This window comes from Rousettus aegyptiacus, unplaced genomic scaffold (genome assembly GCF_014176215.1).
Source record: "Rousettus aegyptiacus isolate mRouAeg1 unplaced genomic scaffold, mRouAeg1.p scaffold_m13_p_4, whole genome shotgun sequence".
NCBI lineage: Eukaryota > Metazoa > Chordata > Mammalia > Chiroptera > Pteropodidae > Rousettus > Rousettus aegyptiacus.
This window is the reverse complement of record NW_023416307.1, coordinates 121,183,470-121,207,049: the sequence shown is the minus strand read 5'-3', so window position 1 is coordinate 121,207,049 and position 23,580 is coordinate 121,183,470. Positions and strand designations below refer to the sequence as shown.

The window sequence follows — 23,580 nt, the reverse complement described above, 5'->3', positions numbered from 1 at the left end:
GCCATGATTAAACATGAGCAATATTTAATTTTAAAAAATACACACCTTAGAATATTTCATATTCCCTTCCCTCCCTACTCTCCCATAGCTAATTGAGAAGCAAGATGGATCAACACTAAGATTTCAGAACCAAGAAATCAATTTAATTTTACAGTATCAAAACATGGAAATCCCCCAAGTTCAACACATGGCAGCTGTTATGTTTGCAAGTGAGAAGGGTCAGCTGTAAAAATACAACCTCTAGAATAATGGTCACATGGCAAACTGCAAGAATACCTCCCCAGGACCCTCCACTGATGCAGTCAGGAAGTCATGGCTGTTGACTCTCTGCTTCCAAGTCTCTGCTTCCTCACAGACTACATTTTGAAAAACCACTCCTACCCAACAAAATGCACTACTTTATCTAATTGTTTTTATAATTCAACGGCACCCATAACTGCCAATCAGAGCTTCTGACTGGGCTGAGCTAACTGGTATTCCACTCCACTCTGAGACAACAGAATTAGGAAAAAAAATTAAAAGACAATAAATTGATGGTTTAGTGAGTCACTCTAATCTCCTGCCATAAATATTTTATTTCTGTCAGGCTCTTCAAAATATCGAAAATAGCCTTCACAGTACCATTCCTGACTCCTCAAAAGCATCAGCCACTGGGGACCCCTAGGGAAGGGTAGGCAAGAACCATTGCTCAGGGTTGGTTGGCTATGACAGCTGCCATAATCAGACCAGGAATGCCCAGCTGATACCCTGGAGATAAACTCACCTGAAAGAGGCCTGCCTGGAATAGCAGGACCTTGGAGGTACTCTGCCTAATAGGATAACTGAGTTTTCTCCTTCTAGAGATGAAGGTATCAACGGCTTAACAAATATGCTCAAGTTTATATACCAAATGACTGATGCTTGTTTATTATTAAAAAAAAAAAAGCTTTGTAAATATAAAGTTACACACAAGGAAAAAGCAAACAATGGTTTAAAGGTGTCTTTAAAATCTTGTGGACTACTGGGAAAATCAGAATATGTATTGGATTTTAGGTGGTATTATGGAAAAATTATTATTATGTGATGACGACGGTATTCTGTTTACATAGAAGAATGTCTGTATTCTTAGCAGTTTTATGCCAAACATTTCGGGTTGAGGTCTTTGTATATGGAACTTACATCAGTGGTTCAGGAAAAGAGAAAATACATGTATATGGGATGTGTTGTGTGTGCATGTGTGTACAAACATGAGACAGAGAGAATGTGTGTGTGGTGAGAGAGCAAGAGAGATATTAGGTGTGACAAAATGTTAATTATTCAATTCAGATGGAAGGTATACGAGATATTCATTGTACTTTTCTTTAAATTTTTCTATATGTTCGAGAATTTTCAAATAAAGAGCCTTGGAAAAAAATAAAATCCTGTGGTAAAGAAGGAAATTTTTAAAATTTAGATCCGGGCTTGGGGTTAGATCTTCCAAACAACTGCTTCAGCTTACAACGATAGATAGCAAAGCACTCTCATCTTCCCCTAACCACTCCATCAAATGTCTCATGGCTACAGATGACATTTTGACTTTTTCTCACCTCCCAGAAAACCACTCAAGGGAGGCATTTGGCGGGAGGGTTCCTTCCATACTTCCTTCCTCCTTTGGCCCCTCTCCCAATCTTTACTGCCCATTCATAATACAAAAAAAAAGTTAAATGAGGTGAGCAGAGACTAAGGCTTTGAAAACTGAGGCACAATTAAAAATGGAAGAAATCATTACCACATCTACTCGAAGTTCATTCCTACAAACAAGTCAACACGCTCTGACAGCCTGTCACAGACTGAAAATCAACACTGCCCTCAGGGAGCCAGAGAGACAAGGAAAGGAGGAAGCACAGACAGTCCCAACTTTGCGTATCAGGGCCACATGTTTTTTTTCTAAAATAGCTTTATTGAGATATAATTCACATACCATACAATCACCTATTTAAAGTATGTAATTCAATGGTTGTGCAACCATTACAACCTAAGAACATTTCATCACCAAAAAAGAAACCCTTACCCATAAGCAGTCACTCCTCGTTTCCCTCAAGCTCCCATCCCCACTCACAACCCACTCATTAAATCTACTTTCTGACTATGGATTTTAAAATTCTGGACATTTCTTATAAATGAAATCCTATAATATGTGGCCTTTTGTGACTGGCTTCATTCACTCAGCAGGGTTTATCCATGTTGTAGCATGTATCAGTGGCTCTATCCTTTTCAGTGCCAAATAATATTCCACTATTTTCCAATGCAACAGCCATATTTTATTGATCCATTCACAAGATGATGGACCTCTGGGTTGTCCCTAGTTTTGGGCTATTATTAATAAACAATGCTGTTAGGAATATTGATATGCAAGTTTTTGTATGCACATGCTTTCATTTCTCTTGGTTATACATCTAGGAGAGTTGCTGAGACATATGGTAACTGTGTTTAACTTTTTAATGAACAGCCAGACTGTTTTGCAACATGGCTGCACCATTTTACAGTCCCACCAAGAGTGTGAGGGTTCCAATTTCTCCACGTTCTCATCAACACTTATTGTCTCTCTTCTTGATTGCAGCCATCTTAGCAGGTATAAAGTGGTATCTCATAGTGGTTTTGATTGGCATTTCCCTGGCAGCTAATGATGTTGAACATCTTTTCATGTATTTATTGGACATTTTTATGACTTTTGGAGAAATGTCTATTCAAATCTCGTGCCCATTTTTAAAGAAACTCCTTGGATATCATACATTCAACATTCTAAGGATGGTACCATTACTTAAAATAAGTGGGCTTTGAGTGTCAAGTCTGGAGAATGTCAGTTATTAGGCTGCCCTACTCAATTTTGGATTTACAGACACTACTACACACATCAACCAATACGAAGTATGAGAAATATTCTTTTAAGGGTCAAAGTAGAACTAAATCTCAAAAGAATGTGACCAAAAACGTTTCTAGCAGTAGTAGCCGCATATGTTAGACACCAGAAAATATTTATAAAATGTACAAAAAGTAATTACTCTGATACATTTTAAAACATTTTTACTCCTTGGTTATACTGAGTCTATTTGAATAAAAATCACTGAATTATTAGAGCTAAAAAGGATTTCCCTATGGTTCAATCCCCTTATTGTAAGTGGGGAAACTGATGCACAAACTGTTACTCATCCAAGTACTCCCGAAAACACTAGCAGAATGAGAACGAAAACTTAAGGAGGAAGCAGTCACCATGTTCTATTTCTCAATATTAGCTGTTTTAACTCTGCTTTTAGAATTTATAATTCTTCCCTTCTCTAAGTGACTTATACCTTCCAAGATGCCTCTTCTGCCTGGACATCATTGTCTAGTCTATTCTCCAATTGGATCCTTCCTTAATACCAACTTATCTAAACATCTCAAATCCATGCAGATAATTCTGACAACAAATAAAAGGGACTCATTTTATAAAGTGAGTTCTGAAGTGGTACAGCTAAGACATTTCAAAAACTAGTCTCCAGTTTCCAATCCAAGAATTAAATGGCTTTCTGCCTGCTGTTTCTGCCTTTTCCCTCTTACTTGGGAGAGAAGGCCAAAACTATGTCTTGAGGGATTGGTTCATAAGGAAAAATCAAGGCAGGATGTCGTCTTAGGATGGGCTAGTGCAGGTTGGACATAGGCTAGCAGAAGACTCTGGGAAAAGAGAACTGGATTTATGAGCAAGCTAGGTCAGTCCCCTGAGCAATTCCTCTCCACTGGAAATAGTTCTAAGTGCTGACATGGGGTTTCCCACAGCTTCCACTGGCCTCCAAAGGCTATTTGTCATCGGAGGCTCTTGATGAAGCTGTACATAAATATCTGACTGTTGTTAAATACAAAGCAAAACAAAACAAATATTCCACAGGAACCAAATCAAAACCAGCTGTGAGTGGGAGAGGCCAACGACTCAGTGTAAGTGCAAAAGGCCCAGGAGAAACATTTGTTAATTGCGTTATTTACTTTGCTAAATAGTAAATGGTCATGCCAATGAAGTTGTATCACATGATTATAATGTTTTTCTTATGACTTTCCTGCTAGAGAGAAATGGACATTTTATTTTCTAGAATTCTGAATTCTGTAGTAGATGAGTCAGAATCTGAGTTTTAATTCAGAATTAACCCATCGACTCAGCCCTGTTCATCTCTGCCAGCCTTTTTGTAATTTTATATCCTATATTCAAATTGGCACTAAACTTTCTTTTTATATAAATGATCATTTGTTAATCCCCGGTGCTGCAGAAAGAGTTCTGTTGAGCAAAAAACCTGAGGTAAATGCAATTATATTAAAGGAGTGCTGCAACTGTAATCCTGAAAACAAAACTGTATGATTAATCGAATATTGATAATACAGTCAAGGGAAGAAAACAGCTTAAAATTAATCCTGGAATCATGGAATTTGCAAACTGTCAAGAATGAGAATGAAGTATTTCAGAAAAGTTGGGTTATGGCATTTTGGAATTTGACTTTCTCAAGGATATACCAATATAGCTTGTTTTATTAACTCTCATGATTAATCTTTTTTCTCTAGTTAAATGGAGTTAGACTGAGCTTTTCTTCAACAAATTCAGCAATTTAAAAATATCTGGTGAGCATTTCAACAGCTCCATGACTTGACATCTTGTGCTTTGTCAACTTTATGGCCATTTCCTGTAGTTCCAACTGGAACCAAAGAGCAACAGGGAACTGAGCTCTATCACCAAATATCTAAACACACTCTCAATAAGGGTCTTGAAAGTAAAGGTCAGACCTTCATGTAAAATTCTCTACTCAGATAGCAACATTTTAAGAGGGTAAAAAGCTGAGTGGGGCCTTTCCTCTATGAGGCCTTTTCATACTCATGGTCACAATGTAACTATAATTTGGCAGCTAGATGGGCTACGGACACAGGGTCTCTGTCCAAGACCCCTACTCTATGAGATACAACATTAGCAAAAATATTTATGAGGTAAGTATTTTTAATCTTTTCATCTAAGACTCAAGATAAAAATCTAACATGCGTATTACTCATTTAAATATTTTTATTTCATCTTAGCTCTGTAGTTTTCCTTCATTGCACTAAATGAAACAGGATAATTTTCCTTAATATGCAAAATCAATCTACCAGTTCTGTTCTTTCTCTAAGTTCTATCTCCATCCTATCTAATATCCTATTCTAATACTATTCAGTCATTTTCACTCATTTTTTCCATTACCTCAAAATCATCATTACCCCAAATTCATATTGTAAGTCTGGCAACCCCCTCTACTATACTCCTAGTCCCTATTCTGCACCTTGCACTTCAACCCCTCCTCCAACAGAAACCAACCTGTGATTCATCTGTTAATCTCAGCACTATGATACACTAGTAACCTAGACTACAGTAATGGCAATCATTTTTGGATATTTGATAATGGAAGGGGGATGCATTAGATCTGGATGATTCTGTCTTAGCTATATCTTCCAATTTATTATCTCTGTGCACCTTTCTATGAAAATAAATGGACTTATAGTCTCTAGTAGGATTAGCTTTGCCTCCATAAAGGGGCTATGTTTTGGGCGACAGTCCACAGGTGTCAAAGGATATGGGAAAGTTTAATAGCATCAAAAGTTTTTTTCTTTAAAAAAGAATTATTTTGCTATACCATGGATGAACATTGAAAACATCATACAAAAGGCCACATATTCTGAGATTCCATTTACATGACACGTCCAGATTAGGCAAATCTATAGAGACAAAAAGTAGAGTAGCGGTTGCCTGGCCTGGAAGGAAGTGGAGAATGAGGAGAAACTGACTGCTAACAGATACAGAGTTTCTTTTAGGTGTGATGAAAATGTTCTAAACTTAGTAATAGTAGCACGACTCTGTGAATATATTAAAAACCACTGAATTGTATATACTTTAAAAGGGTGAATTTGAAAGTATGTGAATTATAACTCGATAAAGCTGTTATTAAGAAAAAACCCTTACATGATTTCAGTAAACTCTGGCCCCAACTACATGTTCCTGATTCTAACAAACTAAAGACTTGACCTCTAAGACCTTTATTCAGTTTAGGATGCCCTCCTCTACTTCCCTACCTTTTCCTTGCCCTAACTTTTAAGATAGTCTACTTCATCTTTAAAACTAACTGGTGATGACCTTTTCACAAAGATGCCCTGGAAAACGAAGAAGGAAGCCCCTGCCCCTCCCAAAGCTGAAGCCAGAGTAAAGGCTTCGAAGGCAAAGGAAGCAATGTTGAAAGGCGTCCACAGCCATAAAAAAAAAAAAGAAGAAGATGATACACATGTCACCTACCTTCTGACAGCCCAAGACACTGCAGCTCTGAAGACAACCCATATATCCTTGAAAGAGTACCCCCAGGAGAAACAAGTTTGACCACTATGCTATCATCAAGTCCCCCCTGTCTTCTGAGTCAGCCACGAAGAAGATAGAAGACAACAATACACTTATGCTCATTGTGGATGTCAAGGCCAATAGGCACCAGATCAAACAGGCTGTAAAGAAGCTCTATGATATTGACATGGCCAAAGTCAACACCCTGATCCGGCCTGATGGAGAGAAGAAGGCATATGCTCAGCTGGCTCTTGACTATGATGCTTTGGATGTTCCCAACAAAATTGAGATCATCTAAACTGAGTCCAGTTGGTTGATTCTAAATATAAAAATTTTTTCATTGTAAAAAAAAAAAAAAAAAAAAACTGGTGATGGATGTTTACTACATTTATTGAGGTGATCATTTTTGTAATATGTACAAATATCAAATCATTATGCTGAACACTTGAAACTAATATGTCAATTAAACCTCAATTCAAAAAATAAATTAAAAAAAAAAACAAAAACAAAAAACCTCTAACTGGAATATTTGTTTCCTTCTTTGTAAAGCTTTTCTTGACATCCTTACTTCCCCAGGCAAGAGTAACTGCTCTCTCAGCACTTAACATATAAATGACTAAAACATTTTTAATGTTATTAGAGTGCCCTATTTATGTCTCTGTTTCTCACACTAGACTATGAGCTCATCTCACTAACTTCTGTATTCAGTTATTACCACAGTGCCTTTCCATCAAATTTTCAAAAGATGTTCAGTAATTCTCTTTTAAAAAACAGTGTTTATATAAATACATATTCCATAAGCAACATATAAAATGATACTGTCAACATAGAATTATTTAGTTGAATCTTTTGCAACTCCAATGTTGATGCAAGGGAACAGTTTAGTTCAGAATACATGGGGCATTCTTGATTGAGTTGCTAAAATAAGTTGGGAAATTTCTATATGGGATGCAGAATTTTGTATTTTTATTACTAAACATCTGTAAATGCATCAGATTCAAATATATAAATCAAAACACTGCCTTTACATAGATATGTGTTTTTTTTTTGATATACATAATTTTTTACATGGACACATTTTTCATAGTAATGTAAAATAATGTAGGTAGGACGATGATTTTTGTTGTTATGAGGTCCTCCGGGGAGCATTATCTTACAACACAGGACCATTTAGAGTTTTTTAAGAAAAATAATGATCTTTTTCTAAGACAGGGGCTGAAAATTCCAATACCTATTAGGATCATCAACTGAAGGGTATCACCCAAATGAAGAACATCATCTACAGAATACTTTTGGGCAAGAAGCTAATAAGTGTTTGTCTCCAGAAAGGAAACTGGGTGGTAAGGGACAGGTGTAGAAGATTTCCATTCCACTTAGAATATTTTTCATAACTTTAATTTTATATCAAGTACATTATTTATCTATACAATTTGCTTCTTGGCACTAGATAACCATCACTATTAAGGAATGCAGGCCTGGGGTTGATGGATCTGATTTTTCAAAGAAGTTATAAATGGGAAAATTCTGATTTCTATGTAAAAATCAATTAAAAAACGTTGGCTTTATTCAGAATTTTACACATAGGGCAGGCCAAACAAAACACACCTGTAAGCCTTATCATCAGGCTCATAGGCCAACCAATTCACTATCTCTAATCAAAAATTTGATGTGTGGCTTATGATTCCAGACCTATAAATTTAATGGTAGAAAACTTCAAAAAAGAAAACTCAGACCTGTGGATAAAACTATGCCCCATCCCGCCCCATCATCTATTAATCACTATTGCTTTCAAACTTCCAGGGTCTTTTAAAAGGCTATTAATGTTTGTCAGACCAAAATTCAAAACAAGCCATGTTTGATCAAGGAATGTGCCCATTATCCTAACATCTGCTTTGTTCTAAAGAGTGAAATATGAGGCCAATTTCAAGTTGCAATTCTTCTAGCCAACTAAAGAGAAGTATCTGAATTATTTACAGCTGGGTGGAAAAATTCCCCCAACCAACTAGTCAAATGACTGTATGGTTGAAAAGACCCATAAGTTATTTTTCCCTTATCATCAGGAAGTACAGTGGTGATCAAAATACAAAATGGTGGCTATGATCAACATAATATTCTGAATCCTCTCCGAGAACTCAGCCAGAGATCAGGAGAAAATCTGAAAGTCTCTTAAAGTCTTGCAGAAATGCCATTCATTTCTCCAAACTGAAACTAAGAGACTCTACATGGGTCTAATTACCGGTCATTGTGGAAGATTTCATCTGTTGAATGCCGGGAGGACACCAAAGCCAAAGCAAATTAAAAAAGAACCAGTTTCAGTTCTAAGTCTAGCACTAGTGATACCCTGCCACTTTTCTTTGGTGTGCCTAAGATTCTCACCCCAATCTGCTGAAATCTTCAAAGGATTTCATTCTGGTATTTCTACATGGTTTTCATATACTCAGTGCTAGTTCCAGTCTTCCAAACAGCAGCCTTTCACCACCAGATGGTCCAGTATTAGGCCTGACCATCCGCTCACTGAGCACTGGGGCCTCCCCTAATGGTGAGTTTACATAACTCCAAGCAAGGATGGGGGTGGGGAGGTAATCAATGAATTAGACTTTAGGACTAATGACAACTTTGCAGGACACAGGCATTCAAGGTTTTCCTTATGTAGCTTGTGGAAAAGCTACAATAGGCCACATTTTTCCTAAGAGCTTTTTCACCCAGGTAAGTGAGGGGAAAGCTGTTAATTTAATCTCATTTAATCCTATTCACTCTTTCTAAAGAACTGTCCACTTTGCCAAGAGACCTGAATAGCTCCACACCATACAAAGTGTACTATTTTCTCAGAGTGTGAGCATATGGAAAAACAAAATGATAATCCCAGTCTTTAAAAATAAACATGATTATAGTGACCCAGGAAATTAAGATCTGTGAAATATTGTAATTGACAAGCAAAATATAAATCTCTTAGGTTGTAACTAAAGAAGCTATTTCATGATGGGGTTCAGTGGCCTAAGAAGACTGATCAAATTATGAAATAAAAGCCAGAAATGTTTTCTCTGAAGAAATGGCCAGAGTCCAATGTCTTCCCTGACTTGCATTTTGATGTACAGACATTAGAGCCAACTCCCCAATGGCCATAGGTATACTGTTCTTTAGTAAGAAATGGAGGTGCTTGGAAATCGATAACGTATACTTCCTTTATCATCAGTTTTGTGCATTAGGTACCTACTATACAATAACCTACACATATCAGCATTGAGCAGTTGTAGAAGGTTTGTTCTAAGGAAAAAAAAATCATAATTAACTGCTTCTTTCCCTCTTCATCAATCTGAATATCAAATAGGTTTTAAACATATCAGCTCTCAGTACATAAAGCTTGTTTTATTCTTACCTCAGCAGCTTGGGTCTCTTGATGCAGCAATGTAAGACCGGTCAAGTCTTCTAAGAAGGAATGTGAAGAATTAAACACCTTTGCTAGGAAATTAAATCCTTCTCGTTCATATTGATCGAGAACCTGTAAAACATTTATATTTTTTAAAAAAGGGGCTGTAGGTTTAAAATGCATATTAAATATAAGGATAATCAATCTGTTGGGCAACAAACTGGGAGGGCTTGGTATTTTATCACTCTTTTCTTTCTTGAAAGAATGACAATATTATCTTCCAATTCGGATAACAATTTTTCTCAAATAAAATAAGTTACATGCAAATTCACTAAAAATTCTAGTAGAGCTGGGGTTACTGATTTTAAAGTTCATATTTTAGAAAAGAAAAATAGGTAAGAGCCAAGAAAAAACCTTACAAGGATAAAGGAAAAGGAAGGGCCAAAAGGGTGGGAAATGTGACCTATTGGCTAGCTAAGTGTATTTTTAAAAATAATTTTAAAATGTAAAACTAAATTTTGCCAAGCACATCATAAAATAGGAGACCTGAATGACCGATAAATGTATGAAAAGTTGCTCAGTATTACAAGTGATCAGGGAAACAAGAAGTAAATCATAATGAAATGCTACTTTAGACCTACCAGCATGGCTAAAGTGGAAAAGTCAGAAAATACCAAGTACTAGAAAGTATGTGGAACAATCAAGATTCTCATAGGATTTCAAAATGAGACAACAACTTTAGAGGTTTAACATTTATATGTCCTATGATCAAGCAATTCTAATTCTGGATATATACGTCCAACAAAAAATGTATATATATGTGTATCAGAAGACCCAAATAAAAGTGTCCATAGTAGCACACTGTTCATGATAGCTCCCAACTAGAAACTATTCATCGTCCATCAATAGTAGAATGAACAAACTGTGGCTTATTCATACAGTGGAATACTATATAGCATTGAAAATGAAATGACAACTACATGCAAAATATGGGTAATTCTCACAAACAATGTTAAACAAAAGGGAGAAGCATTATGTACTGTATGATTATTTTTATATAAAGTTAAAAAAACAAGCAAGATGAATCTAAGGTGTTAGAAGTCAAGAGAGTGGTTACCCATGGAGGGGTCATAATTGAAAAGGGGCACAAAGGAGGGTCTGGAATGCTGGTAATATCTGCTTAAAGAAGCAGATATTAATATCTAAAAACAGATATTAATATCTGGGTGCTGATTATAATGGTGTACTTTGTGAAAAAGTCATCAAGCTCTTTTTTTGTATATATGTTATCCTTCAATAAAAAGAATAAAAGATAAAAGGCCAGTAGTCTACACAAGAAAACAATATAGGAACATGTGAGTATTTAGAAACAATCAAATAAATGATTATCACTTTTAAGAATTTAGTGATCATAGGAACTGTGAACTATAGAAAGCAGTAAACCACAGTGTCTCAAAAATTCTCTCAGAATTCAGAATAAAGATATGTTTCAAAAAGATAGCAGACCCTGAAGATAAATTTAAGAAATCAATTGCACACAAATAGGAAGGTTAGAGAAACAATAACATAAAAAATAGAAAAAAATTTTTAAATAATTTTTCTCTATTCATAAATGAAAATGTGCAAGCCCTTTAATCCAGCAATTCCATTTCGTACACAGTTTGAAGACGTTTTTTCAGGATTGAAGAATTGTGATTTTTCTCTTTTTTTCAATATTCTTTAAAAGTCAATTATCTTCACTTTACAAAGTGAACATTTTAAAGAAAATCTAATGATAAGAATGTTGACTCTTAAGCAGCATGCTCACATCATTCCTGCTTGTGCCCTGCTTGCACAGGCACAAAGACTGATGTGTAAGGATGCTCATCACAACACAGTGTGCGGTAACAAAATATCAGAAACAACTACTCTTTAACAGGGGACTGATTAAGTAAATTATAATGTATTTATAATCAAAGACATAATCTGGATCCATTAAAAGAATGAGTACTCATATAAACTAACTTTATAGTACTCATATAAACTAATTTCTAAGACATAGAGATATAGTAAAAAGCAACATCCAGACCATGTGTCTAGTATTAATGTTTTTAAAATAAAGGTGGAGGAGGAGAGGAAGAGGGAAACGTACATATGTATATGCTTGTTTATGCATATACAATCTCTAGAAGAACACACATACACACAACTGGCATCAAGTAGCTTCCTCTGTACATTCCCTTACGCTACTTGAATTTTTAAAACAATGTGTATGTATTACTGACTTAAATAATAGTAAATTCTTAATTTAGTTCTACCTCCCTCCCTCGCCACCTCCAGTGCCGGAGAAAGATCTCAGAAGAGGAAAAAGAAGAAGTTAGCACAAGGAAGAAGGGGGCAATTCTCTTCCCTCGGCCACAGGAAACTCATTATAAAAGAGACCTGAATGACCAATAAATGCAGGAAACCTGTCTGGGAGCTCTAAGGGCTGAACAGCAAGCTGCAAAGCTGTCTGCTGCCAGAGACAGGGGTGGGGTGAGCCACTGAGCTTGAAGGTGGTGATGGTCTGGGACAGCTGTGTGGGGAATGTGAGGAAGGAAGCTGATCAGCAGCCTGGAAAGAGTGCTGAGCAATTTGAGGCTCCTGCTCAGGACAGAAAATAGAAGTTTTGAAAGAAAGGTGGTTAAGGACTCATCCAAGCTTGCAGACTGGTAGGATAAGAGTAACAAAGACAGAGGTGAAAGAAATCAAGGGGTTGAAGAGTACTAAAAAGGGACCCAAGCCTGGTAAGAAAAGGCCTGCAGACTAGGAGGAACAAGCAGACTAGGATCACGGAGGAGGAATGGCGGGGGGTGGGCTGGGGGGGGAATCAGGAGGTTGATCACAGTCTCAAGGCATATACAAAGCAGTCTTTGGCTGATTAACCACAGTAAATTAATTTGACAACCTACTGCCTGGATACAAAGGCACTTAACTAACTCTCTCAGTAATAATGAAATTTCTTACAAACCAGAATGTTATCTCAGGAAAAATATTCATGGAAATTAAGTGACCTGTTTCTAAATAGTAAATACTGTGTGTATAGCGAGCGCTTATTTCCGAGTGAGCCACGAAGTTCACCAAATAGCTACTTTGTGCCAGTTTTCCAGTAAGGTAAAAGAAGAAATGGGTTTGAAAATGGACGAAAACTGAAAAAAAAAAAAATTAGAATAATACCAGAGATGATACTTTGTTAGACTTCATTAAACTTTCAGTTTTGAAACCTATGTTTCCATATAATTTTGTGGTGCTGTGAATCTGGACAGTGGAAAAACTCACAGCAAGGGCAGAATGAGTAAAGGTCTCCCCCACCCCCCATAATCAGGATATGCAGAAAGTTTAATACTGAAACATTATTAATAGCTCTGGCTTGAAAAATATGTGGAAAAACTTAATCCTCTAGGGGCATATTTAATCATGCAAGGGTTTTCCAGCATTCCCTTTATGCACTGGGAAGTTAATCTGTGTTACTAGTAAAAGCAGTTTAAAAAAGGTACCAGGATTTCCCTCCGCTAGACACAGCTTAACCATCTTAAAGGGGAAAAAAATGTGTTTTACATTATCCAAAAACAACAACAAACTTACCAAGATACTATAACAATGAATTTGAACACTGCAACAACCTGTCAATCTACATAAAATATATCAAATCTCTTAAGTGAATTATACACTACATGGTCCTGAGAAGAGTATATGCTACATTCTGGTAGGTTATAATCTCCCAAAGGTACTGGAAGACTTTGCTAAATGGAGAAATCATACTATTTTAGTAAAAAGATATGGATCCTTTCCTGATGGACTCAATTTTCCTCAACTGTTTTGTAAGGCTAGGTTATATTTATTCATAAAGTAAATAAGCACATACCACTGGACAAAGATGGTAGAAATCTCTTTTTAAAACATGATTTTAGGAATTTTATTTCTCTTGCTGATATTCTTTGGTAACTTTTTTTTTTAAATTATAGTTGACGTACAATATTAGTTTCAAGTGTACAACAGTGATTGACATTGATATACCTTACAATGTAATGACCATAGTAAGTCTACTATCTGTCACCGTGTCAATTCATTATATCATTGACTAGAGTCCCCATGCTGTATATTACATCTCTGTGACTTATTTATTTTATAACTGGAAGTTTGTATCTCTTATTTCCCTTCACCTTTTTCACCCATCCCTTCACATTCCTCCCTTCTGGCAACCAACACTTTGTTCTTTGTATCTATAAGTCTGTTTCTGTTTTGTTTAGATTCCACGTATCAGTTAAATCATATGGTATTTGTCTTTCTCTGATTTATTTCACTTAGCATAATATCCACTAGGTCCATCCAAGTTGTTGCAAATGGCAAGAATTCATTTTTTTATTCCTAATTCACACACACACACACAATCATACATGCACATATATCTCACATCTTCTTTAACCATTCATCTATTGATGAATACCTAAGTTGCCTCAATACCTTGGCTATTGTAAATAATGCTGTTATAAACATAGGGATACACATATATATGTTTTTTCAAAAACAGTATTTTCACTTTCTTCAGATAAATGCTCAGAAAACAAATTGCTATGTCCTATGGTAGTTCTATTTTTAATTTTTTTGAGACACCTCCACGCTGTTTTCCATAGTGGCTGCAACATTTTACACTCCCACCAACAGTGCATGAGGGTTCCTATTTCTTTACAACCTCATCAACACTTGTTATTTGTTGATTTTTTGATAAAAGCCATTCTGACAGGTGTGAGGTGATATCTCATTGTGGTTTTGATTTGCATTTCTCCAATGATTAGTGATTCTGAGCATCTTTTCATATGTTTCTTGGCCATTGGTATGTCTTCTTTGAAGAAATATTAATTCAAGTCATCTGCCCATTTTTTAACCAAATTGTTTCTTTAATGTTGAGTTGTATGAGTTCTTTTATGTGTTTTGGATAATAACCCCTTATTGGGTATATAGCTTGCAAATATCATCTCCTATTCAGTAAGATGTCTTTTTGTTTTGTTGATGGTTTCCTTTGCTGTGCAAAACCTTTTAAGTTTGATATAGTCCATTTGTTTATTCTTTATTTTGTTGCCCTTGCTGAGGGAGATATATCCAAAAAATACTGTTAAGACCTATGTCAAAGAGTTTACTGTCTTTTTTTTTCTTCTAGAGTTTTATGGTTTCAAGTATTACAGTTAAGTCTTTAATCCATTTTGAGTTTATTTTTGTAAATATATTTGAAAGTAGTCCAGTTTTCCCAATACTATTTTTTGAAGAGATTGTCATTTCCCATTGTACTCTTGCCCCCTTTGCTGTATAGATTAATTGACCATATAAATGAGGGTTTATTTCTGGGCTCTCTCTTCTGTTCCATTGACTACACGTCTGTTTTTGTACCAATACCATATTGTTTTGATTGTTGTAGTTTTGTAATATAGTTCGAGATCAGGGTGCATGATACCTCCAACTTCATTCTTCTTTTTCAAAATTCCTTTGACTATTCAGGATCTGTTGTTGTTCCATATAATTTTATGATTATTTGTTTTGATTCGGTGAAAAATTTCATTGGTATTCAGATAGGAATTGCATTATACTGTAGATTGCTTTGGATAGTATGGATACTTTAACTATACCAATCCTTCCAATCCATGAGCACAGTATATCTTTCCATTTATTTGTTTAACCAATGTCTTTTAGTTTCCAGAGTACAGATATTTTGCCTCCTTGGTTAAATTTATTCCTAGGTATTTTATGCTTTTTTTTGATGCAATTGTAAATGCAATTAGTTTTTAAATTTCTCTTTCTGATAGCTCATTATTAGTGTGCAGAAACAATAGAATTCTGAATATTCTGTATACTGCAACTTTACTAAATTCGTATATCCTAACAGTTTTGTTATTTATTTATTTATTTATTTTTTTGGTGGAGTCTTTAGTGTTTTCTATATATAGTATCACACCTTTGTAAACAGTTACAGTTTCACATCTTCCTTTCCAATTTGGATGATTTATTTCTTTTTCTTGACTGATTATTATGGCTAGGATTCTCAATACTAGGACTTTCCATTTATTCCAATTAAATAACATGGGAAGGGTGAACATCTCATTTTGTTCCTGATATTAGAAGAAGAGCTTTCAGCTTTTCACCATTGAGTATAATATTAGATAAGGGTTTGCCATATTAGCCTTTATTTTGTTGAGGTATTTTTCCCCTAAACCCACTTTGTGGCATTTTTATCCTAAGTGGATGCTGAATTTTGTAAAATGTTTTTTCTGCATCGAGATGATTGTATGATTTTGTTAATGTGTACATTGATTGATTTGTGGGTATTGAGTCATCCTAGAATAAATCCCACTTGCTCATGGCATATGATCCTTTTAATGTATTGTTGAATTCAATTTTATAATATTTTGAGTATCTATGCATCTATGTTCATCAGGGATATTGGCCTGTAATTTTTTTTTTTTTGTAGTGTCTTTGGTTTTGATATCAAGGTAATGCATAGAGTGAATCTGAAAGTGTTCCTTCCTCTTCAATTTTTTGGAGCAGTTTGAGAAGGATAAATATTAATTCTTCTTTAAATGTTTGGTAGAATTCACTTGTGAAGCCATCTGGTTCTGGGATTTTGTTTTGGGGGGGTTATCTCATTACTGATTCCATTTTGTTACTAATAATCAGTACGTTAAGATTATGTGTTTCTTCCTGCTTTAGTTTTGGAAGGTTGTATGTTTCTAAGGATTTATTCATTTCTTTTAGGTTGTCCAATTTGTGTATAACTGTTCATAGTATTCTTTTATGATCCTTTGTATTTCTGCGGTGCCAGTTGCAATGTCTCCTCTTTCATTTATTTCATTTAGACCCTCTCTTTTTTCTTGATGACCTGGCTAAAGGTATCAATTTTGTTTATCTTCTCAAAGAGACACCTCTTACTGTCATTGATACTAAGAGAAATACATAGTGTCATTAGTTGTTTTTTTTTTTCTTTCTAAGTCTCTATTCCATTTATTTCCACTCCGATCTTTATTATTTTCTTCCATCTATTCACTTTAGGTTATGTTTGTTTTTCCTTTTCTAATTCCATTAGGTGTAAAGTTAGACAACTTGGGATTTTCCTTATTTCTTGAGGTAGACCTGTATCGCTATGAACTTCCCTCTTAGAACTGCTTTTTCTGCATCCCATAGATTCTGGGGAGTTGTGTTTCTATTTTCATGTGTCTCAAAGTGTTGTGTTTTTTTTTTTTTTAATTTCCTCTTGAATTTCTTCTTTGACCTACTGGCTATTTAGCAGTATGTTATCTAGTTTTCTTCTTCTGATTTGCGGTTTCATAGTGTGTGGTCAGAAAAGATACTTGTAATGATTTCAATCTTCTTGAATTTAGTGAGACTGATTTTGTGGCCTAGTATGTGATCTATTCTGATGAAAGTTACATAAACTTAAAAAGAATGTGTATTAAGTAGTTTTTGGACAAAATGTTTATAAACATCTATTAAGTTCATCTGTTCTAATGTGGTCTTTAAAGGCAATGTTTCCTTATGGATTTTCTGTCTGGATGATCTATCTATCCACTGGTGTAAGCAGAGTATTAAAATTCCCTACTATAATTGTATTACTTTCAATTCCTCCCTTTACATCTGTTAATATTTGCTTTGTTTATTTAGGTGTTCCTATGTTAGGTGTATAAATATTTATGACTGTTATATTCTCTTTTTGGATTGGCCCTTTTATCATATGCAATGTTCTTTGTTTCTTCTTATAGTCTTTGTTTTAAAGTCTATTTTGTCTGATATGAATATTGCCATTCCAGCTTTTTATTTCTATTTGCATGAAATATCTTTTTCCATCCATCTACTTTTAATCTGTGTGTCTTTCAATCTGAGTAAGTCTCTTGTAGACAGCATAGATTTTTTTTTTAATCCGATCAGCCACCTTATTGTTTTAATTATTGCATCTAGTCCATTTACATTTAAAGTCATTATTAACAGGTATGTACTTATTACCATTTTGTTAATTTTTTGGTTATTTTTGTAGTTCTTTGTTCCTTTTTTCTTCTCTTGATCTCTTTCCTTGTGGTTTTCTTTAGTGTTTTATTTGGGTTCCTTTCTTTTCTATTTTTGTGTAGTTTTTGTAGGTTTTTGGTTTATGGTTTTATGAGGTATATATATAGCAGTCTCTTTTAAGCTGATAGGCATTTAAGTTCAATTTTACTGCCCCCTACATACTTTGTTTTTGACGTATTTTATACATATTTGTTTTGCATATCCTCTATTTATTGTAGTTATATTTGATTTTACCACTTGTGTTTTAGCCTTAATACTGGCTTTTTAAGTGGCTGATCCACTGTCTTTACTATATATTTGCCTTTTTCCATGAGATCTTTTCTTTCACATATTTTTATTTCTGGTTAGGCCTTTTCTTCCTCCTTAAAAAAGACTATTTAAAATTCTTGGAAAGCCAGTTTTGTGATGATGAACTCCTTTAGTTTTTGCTTGTCTGCAAAACTATCTCTCTTTCAATTTTGAATATAATCTTGCTGGGTAGAATATTTTGGGTTGTGGGTTCCTTCCTTTAAGTGTTTTAAATATACACTCTCACTCTCTTTTGGCCTGGAGAGTTTCTGCTGAGAAATCAGCTGATAGCTTTAAGGGTTTCACTTATATTCGACTTGTTTTCCTTTTGTTGCCTTCAAAATTCTCTCTTAAACTTTTGCCATTTTAATGACAATATGTCTTGGTGTGGATCTCTTTGGGTTCATCTTATTTAGAAATCTCTGTGTTCCTGGACATGGATGTCTGTTTCCTCCCCTAGGTTAGGAAAGTTTTCAGCCATTATTTCTTCAATAAGCTTTCTTCCCCTTTCATTTTCTTCTGGGATCCCCACAGTGCAAATGTGTGCTTGATGTTGTTACAGAGGTCCCTTAAACTATCCTCATTTTTTTTTAAGGTTCTTTTTTTCTTTTTGCTGTTTTTGTTGGTTGATTTTACACTATTCTGACTTCCAGGTTGCTTACTTGTTCTGTATTAGCTGATCTGCTGTTGATTCCCTCTAGTGTATTTTCCATTTCAGTTATTATATTCTTCAGCTCTGACTGGTTCTTTATTACATTTTATAACTCTCTATTGAAATTCTGACTGAGTTCCTCTATTCTTCTCTCAAGTTTGGTGAGTGTCTTTATGACCAATACTTTGAATTCTTTATCAGGCAAATTACTTATCTCTATTTCAATAGAGTATTTTTCGTGTTCCTTCACTTGGAACATATTTCTGTCTTCTCATTTTGTTTGACTTTGTGTTTGTTTCTATGAATTAGATGAAAATGTGCTCTCTCTTAATCTTGAAGGAGAGGCCTTGTGTAGAAACAAACTGTGTAGACTGCATGTACAGGGTGGTTTTGGCAGTCTGGCTGGCTGAAACTGAAGTGGGCACATTTCCTGCCTGAGGCAGTCTAGTAGGCTGGCTGGATGAAGCTGCAGCAGGCGCTGGAATGGCTTTGGGCACGTAGCTCCAGGAGCACCTTGGTAGGCTGGCCGAGGTGGCCCAAGGATATTGCGGTGGCCTTGCAGGCCAACTGGAGCACTTAGATCTAGCTCCTAACCATGCTATCTAGGTAGAGGAGAAAGTTATGGTGTCTGATCCTAGAGAGTTCCCACAGATCCCAGAGAGTTCCCACAGATCCCAGAGAGTTCCCACAGATCCCAGAGAGTTCCCACAGTTTCTTACCTGTTTGGCGGACTCTTTGGGGTTAGTAAATTGATTTTTTTCATGTATAGTCTAGATATCCTTTAAATTATTGTTTTATTTCTGTGTCTCAGAACAGGCAAGTGAGCTGAAGTGGGCCTCTCAGTGATGTCCCTACTGTAGATCACACTATATGGGCAGGGTACCTGCAATTACTGCATCTGTTTCTCTCACCCTTCTCTTTGTAGTCTCTTTTGTTTGTTGTATGGAAGCTGTTCAATCAGCCCTCAGTGTTCTTCAGGAGGAAATGTTCTACCTGTAAGTCTGTGGAAGGAGGTGAGTTCTAGATCTTTTTACACCACCATCTTGGGCCTCTTTCTTTGGAGGCTCTTTACTAGATCAAACCCATACTCTCATGCGGGCATTTAAGTCCCTCTATAACCCTCTGCTTTCAGATGACTTTCTGAACAATGATTTTCACAGGGTCTAAGCGTTCCTGACAACACCATGCAATGATTTTCCTTTCATGAGAAGCAGAAAGGATTCATAATTTGCAACTCTTATCTACTATTCTTAAGCAGGACACCAGGAACTCCGCACCCTATCTAAAAATAATAATAATAATAATAATAACTTGTGTATTTTCAAAGAGGAAAGGGAAAATGCAGTATCTGAAAAACTCTTATTTAAAGTTTCTTTTGTTTAGGAATTATAGTAACTTGCTCTTGACAATTTAAAAATATGTGTTCTGATTTCAAAAAACCTTAAGAAAATCTTTCCCAATGTCCCAAAAAGGATACTAAAAGCATGGCTGGAAGCCACCAGGAACCTTAATTCCCATCCTATGAAAATCCATGAAAGAAAGGTCAAAACACTCCCTTCTTAGAGATAGTCACCCAGTCATCACAGGCTTTGCTCCAAGTTGAGGGCAAAACTGTGTTTTTCAGAATTGCTACTGAGTGAGCCATTCCAGGGTGGAGAAGCCCCACTTCAGATGAGTAGGAATTATTGCTAATAAGACCATGAAACTTTTGATCAGTTTCTGTCTCTCGGTGCCCTGGGATTTCTATCATAAAAGACAATCAAAGATGAGAAAAGCCCCAATTTCAGCAGCCCTTACAACACTACTGATCCACCTTCACTGCTCCCAGTTGCACCACAGGACCATCACCTTGGGAAAGTTTCAGCTCCTTTCTTGTTCCCTCTTGGTGCTGCCCTACCTTGAATGATCTGTCTTCTGCATCAAATGAGATATTTTACTTACACCAAAGCTCAGCTCAAGCTTGCAAGAAGTTTTCCCTGATTTATTCTACTGCCTATATTTTCTTCCCTTTTGTATTCTCTGACCCCACTTTCATGGCATATTAAGTTGCTAAAGGAATTGAAGGAAATGCTCTGACTCACTGTCCCTGGTAATCAGGAGTCAGTGGCATTTTCACATATTGATCAGATGTTCGATAATTTTTTTTCTGTTTCTATATATGTCAGTGAAATAAAGCAGATAACAGATGAGAAAACAGCTTCATATGGAAACATGAAACAATCATCCTAATTACATCTTTTAACTTGCTCTATTGTATACAGGCAGAATTATTGTATAAGGCAGAAAGACAAATCTGAGTTTAAGATATGTAATGAGACATGATATGTAATAGTATCTCAAAAACTACAGCATTAATTGGGATAATTACTAGCATGTCAAAAATAAAGAACAGATAACTCTCTTGTTCTTTCCCAAGTCACTGTATAGTGCACATTAGTCTTAGGCACCCAAGTCCAAAATGAGCACAAAAGTGATTTAGAGGTTATTGGTGATTTCAAATAGAAACTTCAAATAGCTTTAAATACGAGATAACTGGCAATGGAATAAAAGTCCCAACATTTTAGTATTTTAATTGAATTTGTTATGTTTCAACACACAACTGTACTAAAAAGAACCAAATAATATTACATCTTGGTATCTTCGCATACCAAAATCAGAATTCTATTGAAGTCAACTAGGTAGAGGAAAAGAAACTGAGAACTGGGGGGGGGAGAGGGGGAGGTGTCAACATGAAACTAGCAATAATTTGGCAACACTGGGCAAAACACTATCTTTTTGAGCCTGCTTGCTCATCTCTAAAATGGAGATGCAATTCCATGCTTATCTCCCTTCTTACTGAGATACAAAAAAGATTTCATGACTTTAATAACTGTCAAAGAATGGTTTACAAAGAGCAACAGACATGATATGCATTTATTACATTTTCTTTGAATTTACTACTTTTAAAAGATAATTTCTATCAATAAATAGAGCTTGATAAACACGGAAGATACATGACAAGACGTGCGTGCCTTCCAGCTCAATATAGCTTTAAAAGGCAACAAGACACAACAGTTAAAGCAAGCCTGGCAGCCACAGGGAGGAGGCAGAGACTGGAGCTCTGAAGAACTCCAACCCTATTTTCAGAAAATTACCACCTATTTAGAAGGAAGACTCCACTTGCATGTTGTCTTTATTTTACCCGATGCAGAACTTGGTGTGAAAGCTTTTTTCCTGGGGCCAGTTGTTGAAAAGTATCAGAGGAAACTGATCATGATCTCCTAAGATGGTGGGTAACAGTTGGTGCAACAATAAACTAAGCAAAAAGTTTAAAAGGAAAATCTGGGGACTATCATATTCTTAGGAATGTAGAAGACTATACATAGGCACAGAGCTAGGTGCATGCCTCAAGTCATGCACATGTTCAGGAAACATTTGAGAAGGCCCTAACCTCTCACCTCTAGCTCACCTTGAGGATCTGTGCAAGCAGGAAAGGAAAGGTAAGGCATAATCATTAAGTGCCTGGCTGAGTGTTGAAAGCATGTCCCAATAAGCACATACAGCTCCTCACCAAAGACTAGGAAACTTATCGCTTCCAAACATTTAAGGAAATTTGTCCAATTTTTAGATACCACTAAGCTAACTGAGCAGAAACTTCATAGCCACACAGGACAAAGAATACAAACTTAATGGAATTAGTTCAGATAAGTCTCTAAATAACAGCAGCAGCAACAACAGCAGAGAGCAACAGTAAACCATGGGAAGGGGAAAAGACATGGTTTTCAGAGGTGCCACATTATTTTATTTAAAATATCCGGTTCACAACAAAAAATTACCAAATAGGCCAAGAAACAGGAAAGTATATTCCTATGCAGAAAACAGAAACAAAAACAGTTGATAGACGTTGCCCTTCAGGAACTTACCTGACAAAGACTTTAAAATAGCTATTTTAAGATGTTCAAAGAACTAGAAAGAAAAATGTATAAGTAACTAAAAGAAAGCATGAGAATACTGCCTCACCAAAATAGAGAATATCAATAAAGAGGTAGAAATCATAAAAAAAGAACCAAAGAGAAATTCTGGAGTTGAAAAGTACAACTAAAAAGTTCACTAGAAAGACTCAGTATCACATTTGGGAAGGTTGAAGAAAGAATCAGTGAACTTTAAGACAGGTCAACTGAGATTATCCTGTCTGAGACACAGAAAAAAAAAGAATTAAGAATAATGAACAGAGCCTCAGATACTCACAAGACACCATCATCCATACCAGATATGCATAATGGAAGTTCCAGAAAAGAGGAGACAGAAAAAAGGGTGGAAAGTATATCTGAGGAAATGGAAAACCTTCCCAATTTGTGAAAAATATTAATCTACACATTCAAGAAAATCAACTTCCAGTAGAATAAACTCAGAGATCAAGATCTAGACATATCATAATCGAAGTGTCAAAAGACAAAGGGATAATCTTGTAAGTGCAAGACAGAAATGACGGATCATGTAAAGGGGATCATTAACAGCCAGTATCTCATCAGAAACCATAAAGGCCAAAAGTAGTGAAATTAAATATTCAAAGTGCTGAAAGAAAAAGACCGTCAACGAGAATTCCATGTTCAGCAAAACAAACCTTCAAAAATGAAGGAGAAATGAACAAATTCCCAGATAAACACGAAACAGAGAATTCATCACTAGTAAACTTTCCTTGTAAGAAACACTTCAGGCTGAAATTAAAGGACACTAGATGGTAATTCAAATCCACGTAAATAAAGAACAAATATAAAGGTAACTATATTGATAAATATAAAAGACAAAATACATTTTTGTATGTAATTATTTTTCTCCTATGGGGTTTAAAATACAAATGTATAAAGCAATAATTACTATAAATTTATTGATTGTCATATA

The 23,580-nt window shown here is 35.6% G+C and overlaps 1 protein-coding gene and 1 pseudogene across 6 annotated transcripts in view; one reads left to right on the top strand and one right to left on the bottom strand.

Moving 5' to 3' along the window:
- The window catches only part of ATG7 (autophagy related 7), a 218,895-nt gene that overhangs the window by 87,059 nt on the left and 108,256 nt on the right, over positions 1-23,580 (bottom strand). For all 6 annotated transcript variants that reach the window (XR_001594500.2, XM_016125396.2, XM_036218756.1 and 3 more), the window contains one exon: positions 9,705-9,827. Coding sequence is in view for 5 of the 6 variants with exons in the window: in XM_016125396.2 (XP_015980882.2) it covers positions 9,705-9,827 (123 nt within the window). In the remaining variant the exon portion in view is untranslated. The remainder of the gene's footprint in view (positions 1-9,704; positions 9,828-23,580) is intronic.
- LOC107500310 lies at positions 5,986-6,626 on the top strand (annotated as a pseudogene).